This window comes from Aulonocara sp. 'chitande type north' Nkhata Bay, linkage group LG2 (assembly GCF_057382095.1).
Source record: "Aulonocara sp. 'chitande type north' Nkhata Bay isolate Kocher_YH1m ecotype deep benthic linkage group LG2, A_spYH_male_GT1.1, whole genome shotgun sequence".
NCBI lineage: Eukaryota > Metazoa > Chordata > Actinopteri > Cichliformes > Cichlidae > Aulonocara > Aulonocara sp. 'chitande type north' Nkhata Bay.
This window is the reverse complement of record NC_141345.1, coordinates 17,496,044-17,514,294: the sequence shown is the minus strand read 5'-3', so window position 1 is coordinate 17,514,294 and position 18,251 is coordinate 17,496,044. Positions and strand designations below refer to the sequence as shown.

The following is an 18,251-nucleotide window of genomic DNA, read 5'->3' as shown; positions in this document are numbered from 1 at the left end:
CGAGATCTCACACCGAGCACGTCTACTGCGGGTGTGGTGCCTGTTATTGGACCCGGAATTTGCAACATCCCCCAAAAACCCGAAAAATAGAGTCCTGGCCCCTAGCCCTGCCAGTGTAGCAGAAATGATGACGGATGATGATGGCAGCAGCAGCCGTTCTTCTCTGCGTGAGTAGCTTAATGTTGTTCGTGTGTAATTTACGTTGAGTAGGCTAACCACGTTATTACATTAATGCATGTAAGGTGAACTAGCAAACACCGTCGTAGTTACATGCGGCTGTCTTCTTGTTTGATGGCAGATACTCCCTTCACCCTGGCTAAAAAGGCTAAAATGACCAAAGAAAAAGTGGAAAACAGTTAAACATGAGAGGTTTTTGGACAAAGTTTGTGTTTTTTCCATTGTTTAAGCACTGCTTCCAGCCAAGAGTGATGCCATATATGTCCTATAGCTGCAGAAAAGGCTAACATTGTTATCCTTTTACAAAAAAACAGCTGAACATGAGAGGTTTTTGGACCAATTTTGTGTTCTCCATTCTTTAAGCACCGGTTTGAGCACCGTTTAAGCACCGGCACCATTTCAAAAGTACCGGTTTGGCACCGGTATCAGATAAAACCTAAACAATACCCATCCCTACTTGGTTGTGTCTCTCAGTGCACGCAGTTCCAGCTCAAAACTTACAGCCTGCTACTATGTGTTGGATAGTCTTGGGGACACCTTTGTACGGTTTGCAGCTTTGGCCCAATCAGCTGTAGACTCCTGCCTTTACAGATATGGTACTTACAACCTTTTGAAGATAGACACCGTCTGCCTCAGGTATTATGGAGCAGCTCATCTCAGGTGGACACCTGCTTGATGTAATATAGCAGCTGGGTGATATCGGCCCACATCAGGTGTTGAGGAAACAAGATGAGAAATGGAGCAAAGCACATAAAAAGGACTGGGAAAAGAAAAAAAATCCCTTATTTTAAGACATATGTAGAAAGATAAGACCTATTTTATTTATGTTTTATCTGGGTAATTATTTTATCACAGCAGTTGAAATGATGTTGTAATAAATAAATAAATAAAAATGATTACATAAATTCTTATTGTCAGACAGATGACATTCTGCCAGGCAGATGTATTGTATTATAGAGAGTGATAGCATATGGTATCAAAGCTATATCTGCCTATATCTTTACTCTACCTATTATGGAGCTCAATCATTGTATCTTGATACAGTGGGTGCTCATTTTAACCTGGCCAGTGACATCCTTGAGAGCCAAAATCTCAGACTTCAGGCTGCTTTAAACACCCACTTTCAGATTTTTTCCCTACTCCTAGCTCTCTTTTATGTCACTCAGAGCAGTTATCCTTAGTGAGCCCTGGCTGTGAGATGCCCCACCCACCTGCTGTTTAAACTTTTTGTTTAGGAGGGGCAACCAATGTTGGCTTAAGAGGCAAGTTGTGGATTGGAAAAATGAAGCCAACACAAGAGTGTGTCTGTGAGTGTGACTGTGTTTTGTGACCTAAAAAAATTGCCAGAATTTTCATCAATCATTCAATTTTTCTCAAGCACACTTGAAGTGAGACGCTCACTAACCAAGCACATGAAGATAAAAACCACCACTAAATCTCGCACTTTTGCAACATCCTTTACAACCATCAGCCTTTGGGAGCTGTTCTTTCAGTACCACACATGCTGCAGCGAAAGCAGCAGGCATTTTCTCACTACACTCTTTTTCTTTTGCATAACTACCTCTAAATGCAAGAAGCCTGTGAAAAAAAAGAAATCACACAAAAAACTACCTGAAAATATGATAATTTAACGTGACCAACAGAAGAAGCAACCAAGTAACCAAGAGGGGAAATGTCACAACTGAGAAGGTAATTATAGGCTTTACTGTATTATCTGTGTAAGTGATGAACTAAAAGGTTAATCCAGCTATGAATCCTTTGCACTCAGATTGTCTGTAAATTCCTAATAAGAAGCATTTTAAGAGGCAGAGAAGCTCAGAGTTTGTGTTTTTGCAGCGTAAACAATTTGTGTGAACTAGGTATTAGTTACACATGCTTAGACAGGTTGGAAAAAAAGGGCCATTAACAAGAGCTGGTGAGTGATAACCCAGCACATACTCTCATTTAAGAAGCAGCACACACACACACACACTGAGTCCTCAGGGGTCTGACCATTATCAAGCAGACTCCCTCTGCTATACTTCAAACTAGAAGGATGTCCCATTGATCTCCCCTTTAATTAATTCTTGTCATGTGATCGATGAAGTGGGTCATCTCAGTAACGGTGACCCCTGGGCCCTTAGTCAAGTCCAACTTAAGTGAGAGGGAAGGAAACGGGAAGCGAGGACAATCGAGGGCGTCGAGGACAAAATAAACAAATTCTTGTCTTTTATTCTAATCAAATCTGCGTGCATGCCTGTGCGTATGTTCCTTTTTTTTCCTCTGAACTTGGGTTTTGCTTGCGCTGCTAGCCGCTGGGTTACATACTCTTACAGCACAATGTTTATTGCAAGATGTTGCATCACCCAGCCCACTGCCGGTCCTGAGCGTGTCCCAATTGGACTCGGTGTGACAATGCATATTGATCGAGCCCACGTGGAGGAAGGTAATAATCGCAGGTTAAAAAGTAGCAGCAAAGGTTTAAATAAAACAATTATTTAACCTGTTGCACGGGGTTTTGTTGGCACTTGCGTGTGAACATTGAAATTCGCCTCAGGGTGTTACATAATGATGTTAAAAGCCAGTTTTGTGCTGGTAATACTGTGATGGGAGAAAGACTAGATATGCAAAGTATTTCATCATTAGCATGATTAATGGAGGGGTGAGTAACTCCAATCTGTTCTTTCGCTGGCACCACAGACTTGCCTATTAACCCTTTGTGTTAGAAGCTACTTGCTTCCAGTACGCTGATTACATGAAAACAGCACAAATGCCAAGGGAGCAATGCAAATGCAGTTTGAGACAAGCAAAGGAATTGACTCATGTGGTTTCAGTCAGCGGGGAAATAGCTCAATGATGATCTGGTCAATAAGAAAACACACACACACGCAGGTGACAAAAAAGTGCTTCTGCTGCTTAACATTTTAACAAGAGGGCCCCCTCCCACCGGTCAGAGCAGCTATGAGATGCTTATAGATGCATCTCCCCTCAGAATTTTAAGTCTTTGATATTAGCTCTCTGCCAACCAAAAGTAAAATGCATTCGAATAAATTGTAAAAGCTATATGAGGAGATATGAGTCACATGTATAGATATAAACCCACACACACACACACACACACACACGCACACACACGCACACACACACTCTGCTGGAGACATCCAGGAACTCACACCTGAGAAAGTGACTGGAGCAGCTTGCAAACATGTCTCCATCACCTGGATCGAATTTTACGCTTTACCCTGTCAGAGCATCGCACGCAGCTCGGTTTTGCTTGCGTTTGTGATCACACACACAGCAGCTGAACGTGATAGCAGCTTTTCATATGATTCCTACATGAGAGCGAACCACAGCACAGCAGGTGGCTGTTGACTCCAGTGACATTTTGGGAAGAAAATACCTGAGCCTGTCGTCGACTGTGCCGTTGTCAGTTTCATGTCAGCACGAGTCGATTCACTAGGCAATGCTGGAAATGCTAAACCATTCTTGGGCCTGTTACCTCGGCAACAAGCCATGCATGGCAGAAGAAAGATGTTGTGAGAGAAAAAAGATGAGGAGTCCATGGAGGAGCTCTGACACTCTTAAAGTGATAGGTCACCCTTGGAAATCCTTTGTCACACACATGCTGCTCATGAAAATACCAAACCGGCTGACACACAGCTCTCATGTTCATTGTCGTTCATTGTGTGTAAATTAAGGCTCAGTCGAATTAAATTACAATCCACGGCTTGCTGCTGGTGACCTAGATTCAACGTGTCAACTAAAACTGTAATATTTATAGTGTAATGTTATTGTATCTGCTTATAAAATGCTAAGAGAGGTGCAAACAACAAACCGAGTGGGAAATATAGGTGGAACTAATAACTGTGGCTTTGTTATTCATTCATGTGCAAATGATGGATGCACTAAAACAAAACGGATCGCCCATTCCAAGATGACAGCTCTTTCATTTAAATTGCTCACTGGCTGAAAAAAGGTTCACAGGCCTTTTTCGGTTTTGGGTTCATGGAGCTGCCAAGCTGCCTGAAATTATTCCAGACCTCCTCTGATTTCCTTGTGCTCCCCACAATTACACAAATAGCATAAATTTATTTTTATTAGCTGACTCTTAGAGGGTTTTCAGATGTGATTGGAATAAACAGATGCAAAGATATGTATTGGGTGTGGATAAAAGCCTTTTTAAAGCTTTTTAAATCACACGATACTGCAACACCAATAACAGGTATTATCCTATAATTACAGAGGTGCTTGGGAGTTTTTGAACCCTTTTAAATTAATGGTGAAGAATGATCTTAAACATCATCCAACTTTTATCATTTTACCTGTTAAGGGCAAAAGTATCTGTTAGATTTGTATTGTTGATTGTCATTTATGCTTAGAAATATTTACTTATATATGCTTAGAGTTTTGTAATTAGTTGTAGATTGGTAGAGGTTTTGATCCTTGATAGTCTGCAAACTTTGTGTGTATTAGACAGCACTTTGGGAGCATGAGAGGTCATACCGTGTCTTATTGTTTTATGGTAGGATTAACGTAGCTACGTCTGTTCTAGTCTAAGTGCTCTTTGTTTAGATGAACTGCAGGACTTCCTCACCGTGTTATCTAGGATGAACCATCTAGGGTGAGGGGGAGGCTACCCTCTTCCTGACCAAGGATGTTTGACCCTTTGATCAGCAACACACACACACACACACACACACACACACACACACACACACACACACACACACACACACACACACACACACACACACACACAGGCAAGGTACTCTTTGTTTGTATGTAGACGTCGTATGTTAATGAACCTATGCATATTCATGTAACCTCAATAAAAGGACAGTGTTACGGGAGGACGGACGAGACCAACTGGAGTCAAGCGGTTGTCCGGTTCTCTCCCGTGCACGAGTAACATGAAGAACTTTGCCTATTTGTGTCTTGCTTAGCAGTGTAATTATATTGTCTTAACGTTCCAGCGAATAGGTTTATGCTACAAACCTAACAGTATCTGAACCTTTACTTTGAATGTCTGGTGTGATGTCACTGCGCAGCAATAACTGCAGCTATAGGTAACTTCCTCAGTACTCATGTTTTTGCATGAATTGCATTCTTCGGGCCATTCCACCACTTTAAGGCCAAGCCTTTACCTTTATCCTCCTATAACCATTCCTTGGTAGAGGAGCTTGTATGGTTTGAGGTGTTGCCCTTATACCCACCGTCTCTTGGGATTCAGATCAAGGACAAATGTCCAAATGTTTTCATATCAAAATTCCTCATATCAATTAGAAATAACGGTTCCATTAATGATAGCAAGTTGTCATTGTAGAGAATCAGCAGCTCAGACCCAAACCATGATTCTACCACCACCATGTTTCACAGATGGGATAAGGTTGTTATACCTGAAGTAGGGTTTTTGTTTTTAGCCAAACAGAACACTGGACATCTACACCAAAACACTTTACTTTGGCCTCATCAACTAAAACTATTTCTGACCTGATCTTTTACAAGCTGCACTGGCTTCATCTTTGTAACCATTGTTTCTCAGGATCGTCCTGATTGGCGCTCAGGAACAGTAATAACAGCCACTCTGAGACAAGCCTTTAACTCTGGTTTCATCTGTTACAACTCAGATACACACCACTCACTTACTCGCCGCTATACTCACCACATCGGTCGTGTTGTGCGCAGACAGTGACGTCACCACAACACTCTACTAAAGCTGAGGCACAAGTACTCACTGCAGTATGCTCCTGATACATCAGCACTGGTACAGGAGGACAAGAAGCATGGAGATCATGGAGCTTTCTTCTTTGTTTTTCTTTGTTTTTACCACAAAGTCTCATCTTTTCAAACTGTGTTAACACTTTACTTTGTATGATCTATGAATCTCTGAGCTTCTTTACTAATGCATCATTAAACTGGTGGTAAAAACTAAAACTATATTATATACACACTTGTGTCTTAAACCCAACAGCACCGACCACAGTCAGAGCCATTAGGCCTATTTTGGGCGATTGGCCACTCCTGAGGAGCTTAGCAGTGATGTAAAGCATAATCTGTCCGTCTGTGGATTGATGAGTTTTGATTGAGTTTTGCAGCATTTTCCATCTTGGTGACCATCAACAACTTTCTTTAAATCCACTTAAATCTACTTCATTCACTCATGACTTCCACAAATATGTGTTGTGAAAGTCTTTAGTGTCCCCAGTGATTCTTTGACTTTCCCTGTATGTATTTGTTCTTTCTTGTTTCCACTTCCTGTTTATTTGGTTCTTTATTCTTCCTTCTATGTCTCCTGTGCCTTGATTTTCTGTCTTTGTCTTACTTCCTATTCTGTCTCTTATTTTTTTGCCTGTATGGGTTCCTTTCTTTGTGATTGTCTGCTCGGCCTTTATTGTCTCCACCTTTGTCTTGTTCTACTTTCTGCCCTCCGTGTCCACAGTCTTTCTCTTTGTCACATTGTTACCTTTTTGTTTGCTTCTAGGGGTTAGCATATTTTTCGATTCTGTAACAGGCAGAATAAATGCACAGATGTTGTTTCATCTGCTGCATTTCAGTCCTTTTGGCTTCCAACAGGGTCGTTGCAATAATACACCGAAATGGGATGTAGGCATTGGCGATTTTATTTGTTACAAGTGTGGGTGACAAGTCAGTATCTTTACTGTTGGAATGGCATATTAAAAGATCTCTAAAGGAGAACAAATCACCAGGTTTAGGAATGGTTATGATTAATCAAAAATAGTAATAATTGTACTTGCAGACTCCACAAGACTGAAAGGAAAGTCAGAATGAATGGACAGAGGAGCAGGAGCAGGGATGTAATGGCCTCAACACACTTTGGTGTTTGACTGACATGTGCGGTGCAGAAACAACTCAGCAACACACTCCAGACAACCAGAGATGGAGACAAATAAAAGTTCAGCTTGAGTTCATGCTGTATCAGTGGGTCTGATTTTTTCCCTTCTCTATTATATAATTCAGCATCTGAATCACAGGCATGCTTAACTTATAAAAATTAAAAGGCCAGCTTCATGACCTTGACAGTGTTATTTATGTGGCACAAGTTTTCTGCTCACACTGCTGCTAATTTCCCTGAGGTTACCAGGGAAACTAAACTGAGTGCAATTCAACGGCCCTCTGTGTTTTGCTGGTCATATTGCATCTTCAGCTCCAGAGTTGCTGTAATTGTCTTTTTTTAACCGTGGCTAAATTTAACCACTGAGCTGGTGTACAAACAGCAACGAGATAAAGCGTGGGCTCTCGCACCTGCTTTCTACTGTCACACGCCGAAGAACATCCCAGCGTCACGGTGCAGTGGAGAAACAGACACAAAAAGGAACGTTTTTACATGTGGGACCTGTAGGTGGATAGATTTATACTGAGGTATTAAAATAGTATGAAGTTAAAAGAAATGAAGGAGTATATTTGGTGTGACTAGCTGAAAAGATACGAGTGCTGGTAAGTGGACAGTACGTGTTGATATGATATTTTGGGCAGGTCAGTGATAAGCGTCCAAAACTGTGGGAGGATTGCCAGGGAGGATAAGACCAGTTCAGCAGAAACAGGTAAGTTGAACTGAGAAGGCACTTGAAGCGCTGTAAAGCCGGGAAACAATAAGTTTAGCAGAAAGAATATGCAAAACCACAGGACAGCCACAGAGGAGTCTGGTTAACAATCTGGAGAGGCAGGCAGTCTGGCAGAGACTGGTTGTTGATGAGCAGCAGGTCAGCAAGCCCACCCAGAGGTGGACCTTTATAAACCCAACCCAAGCTATACTCAAGACACTTGAGTAAAACCAGGCAGACAGACTAGAATCCTATGAGCTTAAAAACAGATGGCTTGTACACATAAAATACCCCATGCACCAAGAGATCTGGGTCAGAGTGCAGGAAGGCACAAGAAAGGAAAGAAGATGAGAGCCTGAACACCGCTACTGCTGGAGCATCTGACAGCGAGTGGGTGGAAGAACAGGTCTGGATAAAAAGACTGTGGTTAATTGTGGCAGCCAAGGATCTAGGAGGAAATGGTGGCAGCCCCATCAGGAGTCCCCACAAACAGAGAAAGATGCCTTCATGAGACCCATGTATATGTCTGTTTCTGTTGCCGTACCACTCCATCTGTACTGAGGTGTACTGCATTGGCTCTCAGCTTGCTGCTACAGTCCAGACATTATCCAGGTGAACCCGTTAAACCTCCAATATTCCATCTACATCCCATCATAATTGCAAAATCAGTAATTAAAGAGAAAAATCTAAACCAAAGTTTCTCCCCAGACTTCCTTTGTGGCCATTTCTTAAAACAAATGAAAATGCTTCTTTAGGACTTGCTTAGCTGTGCTGTAAAAAGGCTGTTTCATGTCAACAAGAGGTTTTTTTTGCTACTTAAGGCAACAGAGATCAAGCTGGAGACAGAACACTGAAACATTTTCATCTTAAAACGTTGACTTTGTTTCAGATTTACATATCCAATATACACTGGGCAACACCATTTGTTTGAAGCCCATTTAATCATGATGCTGGGATTTTGTACTATTTAGTTTCTGGTAAGAGTTTCTGAGTTTGGGTCTCTGCTGGGGTTTAATTTTTGTATTCCTGCTCATTTTCACGTGATTTGTTAGGCTGCTGGATTTCTTAGTCTCGTTTCATGTACTGGTTTCAGAGTAACCGGATCCTGTTGTCGTGTTTGAGTTCAACTATGTCTTACCGGTGGCTGCAGACACTCACTGTTGTACCGCTCTCCTGGCCTCCTCTGTACATATTGTTGGCAATTTGAGCCAAAAATTTCAAATTTGGATTCAACACCCAATAAGAGCTGTTTTGACTCCAGCTCTTGTGTAATTTGGCATACCTCAGACCATTTCTGATGGGGCTTCAGAAAACAGGAAATGGATCAACTGAGGGCCAGATGCATCTCTCAAATCCTGCGCCAGCTCTTTGCTGGACTGTTAGATCATGTTCAACTATCTGTAATTATAGATAGGTTTTATGTTTTTTTGTTTTGTTTTGTTATGCCTCAGATCTAACAATTACCATTATTTATCTGACAGGAGAATGATAATAAAGTTAGTAAGTGTTCTCATTATGCAGTTTCTCTTGGTGTCTTGTCAACAGTACACAGCAAATCTCTGGAGTTAAATATTTTGGAGTAAGGCATAAAAGTGCACAAGAGTTACATTCCAGGAGTTTATTTTTCACCTTATACTACAGTTAGTGTTGGGGAGTACTCTCAAGCGGTGTAATATTTAGGTGTTCATTCACTGAGTGCTAAGGAGTCTAATTCAACACATTGCTGGTGTTGTTTGTCTGTCGACCGTTACCCTGTCTATCTGTGCTTGTCTCTTGGACTCCGACATGTAGGAGGTAAAAATACTTTATTTATTTTGGAATTTTCTGTGAGTGTAGTAATGTTATTTATATATATATATATATATTCAGTTACATGGATGCATAAGTAAAATATAAAGTTAACTAACTAGCACTACACGTGTTTTCTGCATGTTACGCTGATTCGTTGATAGCAGCTAGGCTAACATTAGTCAAAAGTTAGCTAACTAACTTATCTTACTGTATTTGAAGATACACATTTCACGTTGTCAATGAAAACGTTCATTTGTATTTCTTTTTTTTAAACACTAATGTTTCATTTAACGTTAGCTAACTACAGTAATATTATGTTTAGACTCATGGTAATGGCCGTATTTAACCAAAGAGAGGTGCAGCCTGCATTAATGAGATATCAAGGTACCATTAACATAAGTTAGTTAGTCCTGCTTCACAGATATGCACACAACCCTGTCGCCACTCGCCACACCTGAAAAGACAAGGACGCGGCAAACATGCGGTCACATTGTCTGCTAAACCTAGCCTAGCTAAATAGATTTTAAGCAGTAGCTAGTGTGGACAGGCTAGCTCAATGTTAGAAAGTGTTTATGGATTACGTTATACACAGTTCACATAAAGTTATCATAAACAGCCTCTTCTTCTTCCACATGTTATGTTTCATATTAGTAAAGGTTTTTTCCATAGGTGGCCAAGATGTTGATAAAAGTAAAACACAGAGAGACAAAGAAATATGTCAAATTGGAAGAAGTCAGCTTCACAGATTTTATGAGTGCAGGTAAGTTATACATGGTTTGTACCAAGTCATTAAAGAGGAAATGATAATGTTGTTATTAACTAAGTGATGATTTTACTTCAGTGCAGCAGAAGTTTCTCATACCAGAAAATGCAGCACTGAAAGTCACAGATGAGCAGGGTATAGAGGTGGATGAGGATGTCTTTCCTGAACTTGCAGGAGTCAAAGAGGTGTGCTTTGTCATCTATACAGCTGAAGGTAAGTAAATATATGCTCTGATAGATTTTGTGGGATTTGATTTCTACAGTTACTCTTAAATAAACCTTTTTTAATTTGTCTAATATCCTGTGGTAACAATCACAAAATGCTGCTTTCATGGCTCAACAGTAAGTTGGATTTATCACATGCATTTCAGACATCCTGGAAACAGAATCATCCAAGAAGCTGCGTGACTGCTCAGACCTAACACACTATGTGACACTCACACCTTGTGGTATGTAAATTGTATATTACCATAATAAAATACAAAATAACCATCTGTTCTCCTGGGAGAAAGTATAATTTAATCAAAGCATACAATTTACGTATGTGCCTATGTGCGTAAATGGTAGCTTTGTTGTGGTTGATTTTTGATTGTATATGCCTTATATTGTAATATTTTTGTTTGTCACCCTCAGATTTGACTGTCCTGAAGCAACATGTGGAAGAGCCCTCCTCTCCAAGTCTAACAGATACATTGTCTGTCTCAACCACCAGCAGTCAGAGCAGTGACACAAGCGATGCCGGACTTCAAATGGTTCAGCCTCTATTGGACAGCATACATGCAAGAAATGTAGATACATTACTTAATAGACTTGTATTTGACTCTTTAGTTGTCATTACTTGAAAAAGCTTAAACACGAAGATAAAACAGATTAGAGAAAAATAATTTGATATAGTATTTCATGTAGTTCATATGTATAATCCACAGATTGAAATTGTTGTTTGGGTTAAAATAGTCTCATTTTTTGTCAATTTTTTTGTTCTTTGTATCAAATGTGTTTAGACAGTGGAGCAGATTCTGACTTCCAAACCAGCAGGGGTGACTGTCATCCATGAGTATGAAAAAACTGGGAGTTTGAAAGATTCCACCAGGCGATTAATGGTGAACATCATTGTAGCTCACATGCGTGAAAAGGAAGGGTAAGAGGAATGATGTTTATTCTATTCATCTTTAAAACTGGCAAGGATCTTATCAAAAAACACTTCTGCTTTTGCAGGAGAACTGTAAGTAAAGCAACGAAGGAGTTTCATGCACTTGGAATCGTGTCACTCTTCCCATCTTTGAAGGATCCGTACTCCAAAAAGGGATATGTGAGTTTGCTCTGCAACTGTAGTGTGTAATAAGACTTGCTCTCTTTCTCTCTCTCTCTCTCTCTCTCTCTCTCTGTCTCTCTCCCTACACATATATATAAATATATATACACACTCTACAATGTATGCAATTTCTTTCTTTCTGTAGGAGCATTTCTATGACATTCAGAGCAACAAAGGTTTTCTTGAGTGGCGTATCAAGACTGTGCAACGTCAATCCAAACCCCCCACTGCATCACAGAACAGGGTGGAACTGAAAGGAGGGCCCACATCACGAAGGAAGTTTGGTTTCACTAATGACCAGCAAACAAGAGATCAATGTATGGAAGCCATGTCTCTTCTTCATCACACCACTGACCAAGATATAGTCTTCCAGAAGATGAGAGAGACATTCTACTATCGTCAGCAGATACTCCATGACCCACAAGAATCAGCAAACATTCTTCAGATGTTTCCTCGGTTTTTGGACACTAAAGGACTGGTAGGTAAACAAATGGGGATCTGAAAAATACTTGACTTAAAAAAATTGATTTTAATGGACATACTTCTCCTTTGTTAGATTTTGCAGGACTTTGCAATGATGTTTGGAGTAGAGACTGCTTCCAGGTTCCTGGAAAAATGGAACACCAGTTTTAAAGACAAGGTTGCCAGGGAAGCCAGAGACCTTAAAGAGACTTGTCTTATGAAAAGATTGCTGAAATCTGCTTTGAACGAAGAAATGGATGATGCTGATGAGCCAGGTAGTGTCCTAAAGTAACACTTTATTAGTGTAGTAATTTTAGTTTTCATTTTTAAAAGTTATCAAAAAAGCAGCAGTGTGGATAATGTGTGTATGGATCACTTATTTTCTGCTCATACCCTCAACCAGTTTTTATATGTTAGTGAAGTTCAGTTCTGTCTCCCCTTTCCAGCATTAGTATTTAACTCCTTAACACTGTCTGCAGAGTGGGACAGCGACATGGCTTCTCTTCTTGTTCTGCTGCACCTTCTCACGCCACAACCAGCTGGAAGGAAACGGCCAAAGAAGATGAGTGTTGGAGAGGCAATAGATCATCTGGTTAAATTTCACAAGGTTTGTCAAGATAATGTGATCCAGTTCCAGATACTGTGGTTCATGGAACACTTTTTCTTAACCTAAGGGTTTATAAAGTGATGCTTTTTATTGTGTTTCAGTCTTGCCAGAGCCTTGAGGATCACCTCATGAACAATGAAGGAAACCCTCAGCCATATCTCCTGGCCACAGGGACTTCAAAAGCACAGGTTTTCAGCTTCTACATAGTCTTGGATCGAAAGCTTCTTCCATGTCAGTCAGGCACATCACTGGGTGCATTTGATGAGCTGTTCAAGTGCCACTTTGTTTTCAGTGTGAAATATGAAGACGCTCTGTCCAGCCTGTACACATTTTTGCAGACCACTGTGTACAATATTGATGTAGGCACAACAGTGGAAAGTCCAAGAGTCAAAGAGTTGCGAGCAAAGCTGTTGAATAAGTAGTAACCAGGTTATGCATTCAAAATGTTGACCTGCTTTCTCTGTGCTTTATCCTTTGCTACAGCTTTACTTTTGTTCAGACATTTAAAACTAGTTCATGGAATGTATCCTGGCAAAAATTTGAAACTAAAATGTGGTCAGATAGGATGTTGTTTACAATTCTCAAGTTATTCTGGATTTAGAAGACATCTGAATAAGATACATGCTACTGTTAGCACATGTGTTCCTCATGAGACCCCTTCTGACCATGATACCCAACAGTTTAGTAGTTCTCAGTGCTTAAATGATGAAACACCATCCACATCATCTCAGTGCCAAAATTCTGAAGCAGGCCCTTCATTCTCAAATCAGAGCAAGGACATGTCTGCCTCCATTATTGCCAGACTTTTAGGAAGTGGTGTACCAAATACTGTAGTTCTTTCTACAGTTCAGAACTTAGAGGAATTTGTGGGAGATTGGCAATCTAATATTCAGGAACAATTATTGACCCTATTACCAAATGACAGTCCCTCCAGATCAGCCATTGCAGATTTATTTAAAAATTTGGACAATCCGTTTAGTCACTTGAATTCTGAAAGCAAATGTAAAAAATATTTTAGAGATAAGTGGGAAATGGTACAGCCAGTTGAATTGCACCTAGGAGTAAGATACGATACTAGACGATGTACCAAAACTAGAACCTATGAGCAAGTCCCAGTAAATGACAAATTCATATATATTCCCATATTGAAAACACTCCAGTTCATTTTTAAGAATGAAAGTATTTGTGAGATGATGCAAATATGCACCCAGTCTGACACATATCAGGACTTCTGTGATGGAAGCTACTTCAAAAGTCATCCTTTGTTTTCAGGTAGCAAGTTTGCTATCCAAGTCCAATTGTACTATGACGAATTTGAGTGTGCAAATCCTTTAGGTTCAAAAAAGGGTATACACAAAGTTGGCTGCCTTTACTTCATCCTTAGAAATCTTCTTCCCAGTCTGAATTCGGCTTTAATGAACATTCATCTGGTATCATTATTTTATGCACAAGACGCAAAAAAATATGGAATTGATGAAATCCTGAAGCCCCTAGTAAAGGACCTGAAAATATTAGAGACGAGTGGGATTGCTGTTCCATTTGCTAAATTTCCTGTATTTGGTACTCTGGCACAAATTACAGGTGATAACTTGGGGATGCATAGCATTCTTGGATTTTTGGAATCGTTTAGAGCTAATTATTTTTGTAGATTTTGCTTAATTGATCAGTCTTCAGCTCAATTAGTTTTCTCAGAGGACGACCCATGTTTAACTCTTAGATCACCAATTCTGAATAACCAACATTATAATAATTTGGTAGATGATCCAACATTAACATCTTCATTCGGCATAAAAAGAAAGAGCATACTTAATTCATTAAAATATTTCAATATTGCGGAAAATTATGCCGTTGACATCATGCATGATATTTTGGAAGGGGTTGGTCAATATGAAGTCAAGTTGCTATTTCAAGATAGCTTGTTAAATAGGATATATGCTTTTAATTACGGCTATATGGAAAAGAAAAATAAACCAACGAATATTAACCTGGATCGTGCAGGGCATGGAATAGGTTTAAATGTATCACAAACACTTTGCTTGATCACAAACATACCTTTGATATTTGGTGACCTGGGCCCTGTGCTTCGTACGTCGCTTACTACATCCAAGATCAAATGAAACATCCAAGACCAAATCATCGCGCTAACTCTGAGCTCGCTATTCCGGTTCCCCGAACACACCTGTTGTTGACGATTAGTATAGCTGGATGAAGTAATGTGAGATCACTGGGTGGCCCAACAGGGGCTACGCATCGATAGTAGAAACATTGATCGGCAACCCTTTGATTGGTCGGCGAAAATGTCGAAGGAGCGCGCTCGGTATTTTTCGGCAGCAGAGCAAGAACTCTTGAGTGAGGGATTTCAGGAGTTTCAGAGTTTAATTAAAACGCAAGGGAACACTGCAAAGGCTGCAAAAGCAAGGAGAGAGGGCTGGCAGAAAGTTGCTGACAAATCAAACTCGTAAGTAATTCAATAATAACAATAATAATGGAGTGGATTTATATAGCGCTTTTCAAGGCACCCAAAGCGCTTTACAATGCCACTATTCATTCACTCTCACATTCACACACTGGTGGAGGCAGCTACGGTTGTAGCCACAGCTGCCCTGGGGCAGACTGACAGAAGCCAGGCTGCCATATTGCGCCATCGGCCCCTCTGGCCAACACCAGTAGGCGGTAGGGTAGATTTATCATATCACACCATATTATCCAATATTATATTACATTATATTATATTATAATATGTTATATTATATCCCCTTTCACATTAGAGCCACAACAGGACCCACTAGAACATGGGAACAAGTAAAAGTGAAATATAAGAATATTCTACAGAATGGTAATATTTATCACTTATACTGCTTGTCGTCTCTTGGAAAGAGACCCTGGAATACTCTGTTTGTTTGTTCATAACAGCAACCAAGAAAAGGGCAGAGCAAAAACAAAGACAGGTGGTGGTCCTGCACCCCCTCGTCAACAAGTTGGTTAAGTGAATAATACCCTCACGGGAAAATCGATATCTCTCTATGAGCACACTGTCGCGCTGAGCTAAAGGATCCTGTCTATCCCGCAATATACGCTGAATTCTGAGGACTCTCCTTATCAATCTTGCACCTTCCGCAATGGGTTGCTCGCGTAAACGGACAGGATATGACTGCGACAGACTTCCCAAATCCACCTTCGCTTTTATAGCCGTGGTCTCTCATCTTGATTACACGAAGTAATTTACAATTACTACTCTGAAATATGAATTACATCTGTAATAATCACATACATGTAATAGAATGTTAATAGTACATTTCCCTTTTTTAGGGAATGACCTGTATGTATCTGTGTGAAATCAATAAAAGGATCAAGTGCTGCATTATCTTTAGTTACATTGATGTTATTTATTTATGGTGAAACAGTGGTGGAATATCGCTGTTGCTTTCGTATGAATGACGCGGGCATACCTGCGTGGCCGCGATCTAATCCTGTTTACATAAAGTAAACCTGCTCCCCAGCAGGTTTACGCTTACGGCTCTGTTGCTATGACAGCAAGTCCCGGATGGGCTTCGGGGAACCGAACGATCCAGGATCACGCGAAATCGTCAACAATCTAATCCAGCTAACTCACTTAGCGCGGTACGAAGCACAGGCCCCTGGTACCAGAGGATGATTTGCACTGGCATTTGTTGCTTTTGTTGTTGCACATTCTAAACATAGTTTTCTCATACTCTATCACTGAAGGAATGACTGTGTATTTAAAGCACCTGATTATTGAACACCATAGACTCTTTAAGGAACTATACCCATCAAACAACTTAATTCCAAAACATCATTTCATGGTCCACTATCCAAGGTGCATTCGAAAGATTGGTCCTCTCATTCATATCTGGACCATGAGATTTGAAGCCAAACACAAATTTTTCAAAGACTGTGTTAAGAACTTTAAGAATTTGACTGTATCACTTGCAAGGAAACATCAGTTTGCATTAGCTTATCATTGGGAATGTATGAGTTTAAAAGAAGTTGAGTCTGGTCCAGTTAAAATGCGTTCACTTGAAACACAAGAATACTCAGAAATTATATCTCCATATCTTCATGTTGATTTACAGAACACTGTCAAACTCACAAACTGGGTAAAGTGTAGTGGAGTTGAATATCGTGTTGGGCTTTTTGTTTGCACAGGCACTTATGAAAACATGCCGGTTTTCAGCAAGATAACTTCAATCATTTTACATGATGGTAAAGCTGTTTTTGTTATGGTTGAGCATGAAACGTGTTTCCATGATCATTTTCATGCTTATCAGGTAAATGAAACCATTCCTAAGAAGATACTGGTCCTAGAAAGGGAGAAGTTAAGACATTTCAAAAGTTTTGATGGCCAAATGTCATATGGGTGTGATTCACAATTGTATGTCGTGTCAGACAGTTGCATTATTTAATTTGTTGGCTTAATGGAGACCTTATAGAGTCTTTTTCATGTTAACACTGCATTACAATAAGTGCTTATTCTGTAGTCTTTTTTTTTTCTTTAATTCGTTTTTTTCCCCCAATATTAGGCCTATCTGACCACACAATGTCTCAACTGTTTAGCTGCCATAATTGTTGCTGTTTTAATGTCGAATGTTACACTATTATAGTGCTGTTACACAGAATGTATGTTAGTCCATTGAATTTTGAATATGATACTTTTGATAAATAAAATTCATACATTCATAATAATCAGTATTGTGTTTTTGTAGTAATTGTCACCCAAAACCTTTTTTCATTTGATGAGTAACACTATAAAAGAGTTAATATCAAAATGAACTCTAGTTATGAGTTACATTTTACTCTTTATGGTAGTAGAAATTTTACTCCATGAGAGTTTAGTTTTAACTCCTATAAAGAGTTGAAAAATCAACTCCCAGAAAAGAGTTACTCTAACTCTGCACTAGAGTTTATTCGATGGTCACGCATGTACACTCAAATGTAGTTAATCTGAACTCCCAGAGAGTTTATTCCAAAGACCAGAATTTGCTGTGTAGTCATCGGCTTTGCATATCAAGGGCTGTGACATGAAACTTGCAAAGCAACTCACCAGCTGCTGCTGTCCCAGCATGGACACATGGAAGGATTTGTCTTTTTATCTCTGCATCTTATGGTGACATTTTTCAAATCTATTTTCAGTTTTGTTCTTTATCTTAATGCATAAGGGATTTTGTGTGTTGCTTCCACCTGACACAAAGGCAACAGATGTGTGGATTACTGGATATGTGGCAACTCATGTAGGTTTAGGCATCTTTGATGTTGGACTTTTATCAAATACAAGCCTGTGAGAAATATCAGGTAACCCGCACTCACATTTCTATGAGCTGTTACTTTTTTCAATAAGGAAAAAATACTTGTTGACAATGCTGCCGGAGCTCAATAAATTAAACCTCATAGTATTTCACCATTAACAGACTCGTTTAAGAAACTGAAGTTGTCTGTAAATGAAGTTAACAGCTACTTAGCAAAGCAGAGAAAGGCCATAGAATTAGTGGCTTTTTTCATGCTAATGCTAATCAAAAAGATGCATTTCCAGCCTTAGTTCTATCTAGCATGCATGTTTTTAGCTAAATGCAGCTAGCTTATC

The 18,251-nt window shown here is 39.8% G+C and overlaps 1 protein-coding gene across 2 annotated transcripts; it reads left to right on the top strand.

The window, feature by feature from the left end:
• Positions 1-9,816: 9,816 nt before the first annotated feature.
• LOC147337575 (uncharacterized) lies at positions 9,817-14,546 on the top strand. 2 transcript variants are annotated; one of them, XM_086306418.1, is made up of 8 exons: positions 9,817-10,269; positions 10,447-10,485; positions 10,643-10,720; positions 10,905-11,059; positions 11,273-11,409; positions 11,487-11,580; positions 11,729-12,061; positions 12,140-12,337. In XM_086306418.1, the coding sequence occupies exons 1-8, from the start codon at positions 10,188-10,190 to the stop codon at positions 12,335-12,337; spliced, it is 1,116 nt and encodes a 371-aa protein (XP_086162544.1). In that variant the 5' UTR covers positions 9,817-10,187. The 2 variants fall into 2 exon arrangements, with proteins under 2 accessions (XP_086162544.1, XP_086162535.1); XM_086306409.1 differs by lacking the exons at positions 9,817-10,269; positions 10,447-10,485 and adding exons at positions 12,525-12,652; positions 12,754-14,546 and having other exon boundaries at positions 10,661-10,720; positions 12,140-12,320.
• Positions 14,547-18,251: the final 3,705 nt, after the last annotated feature.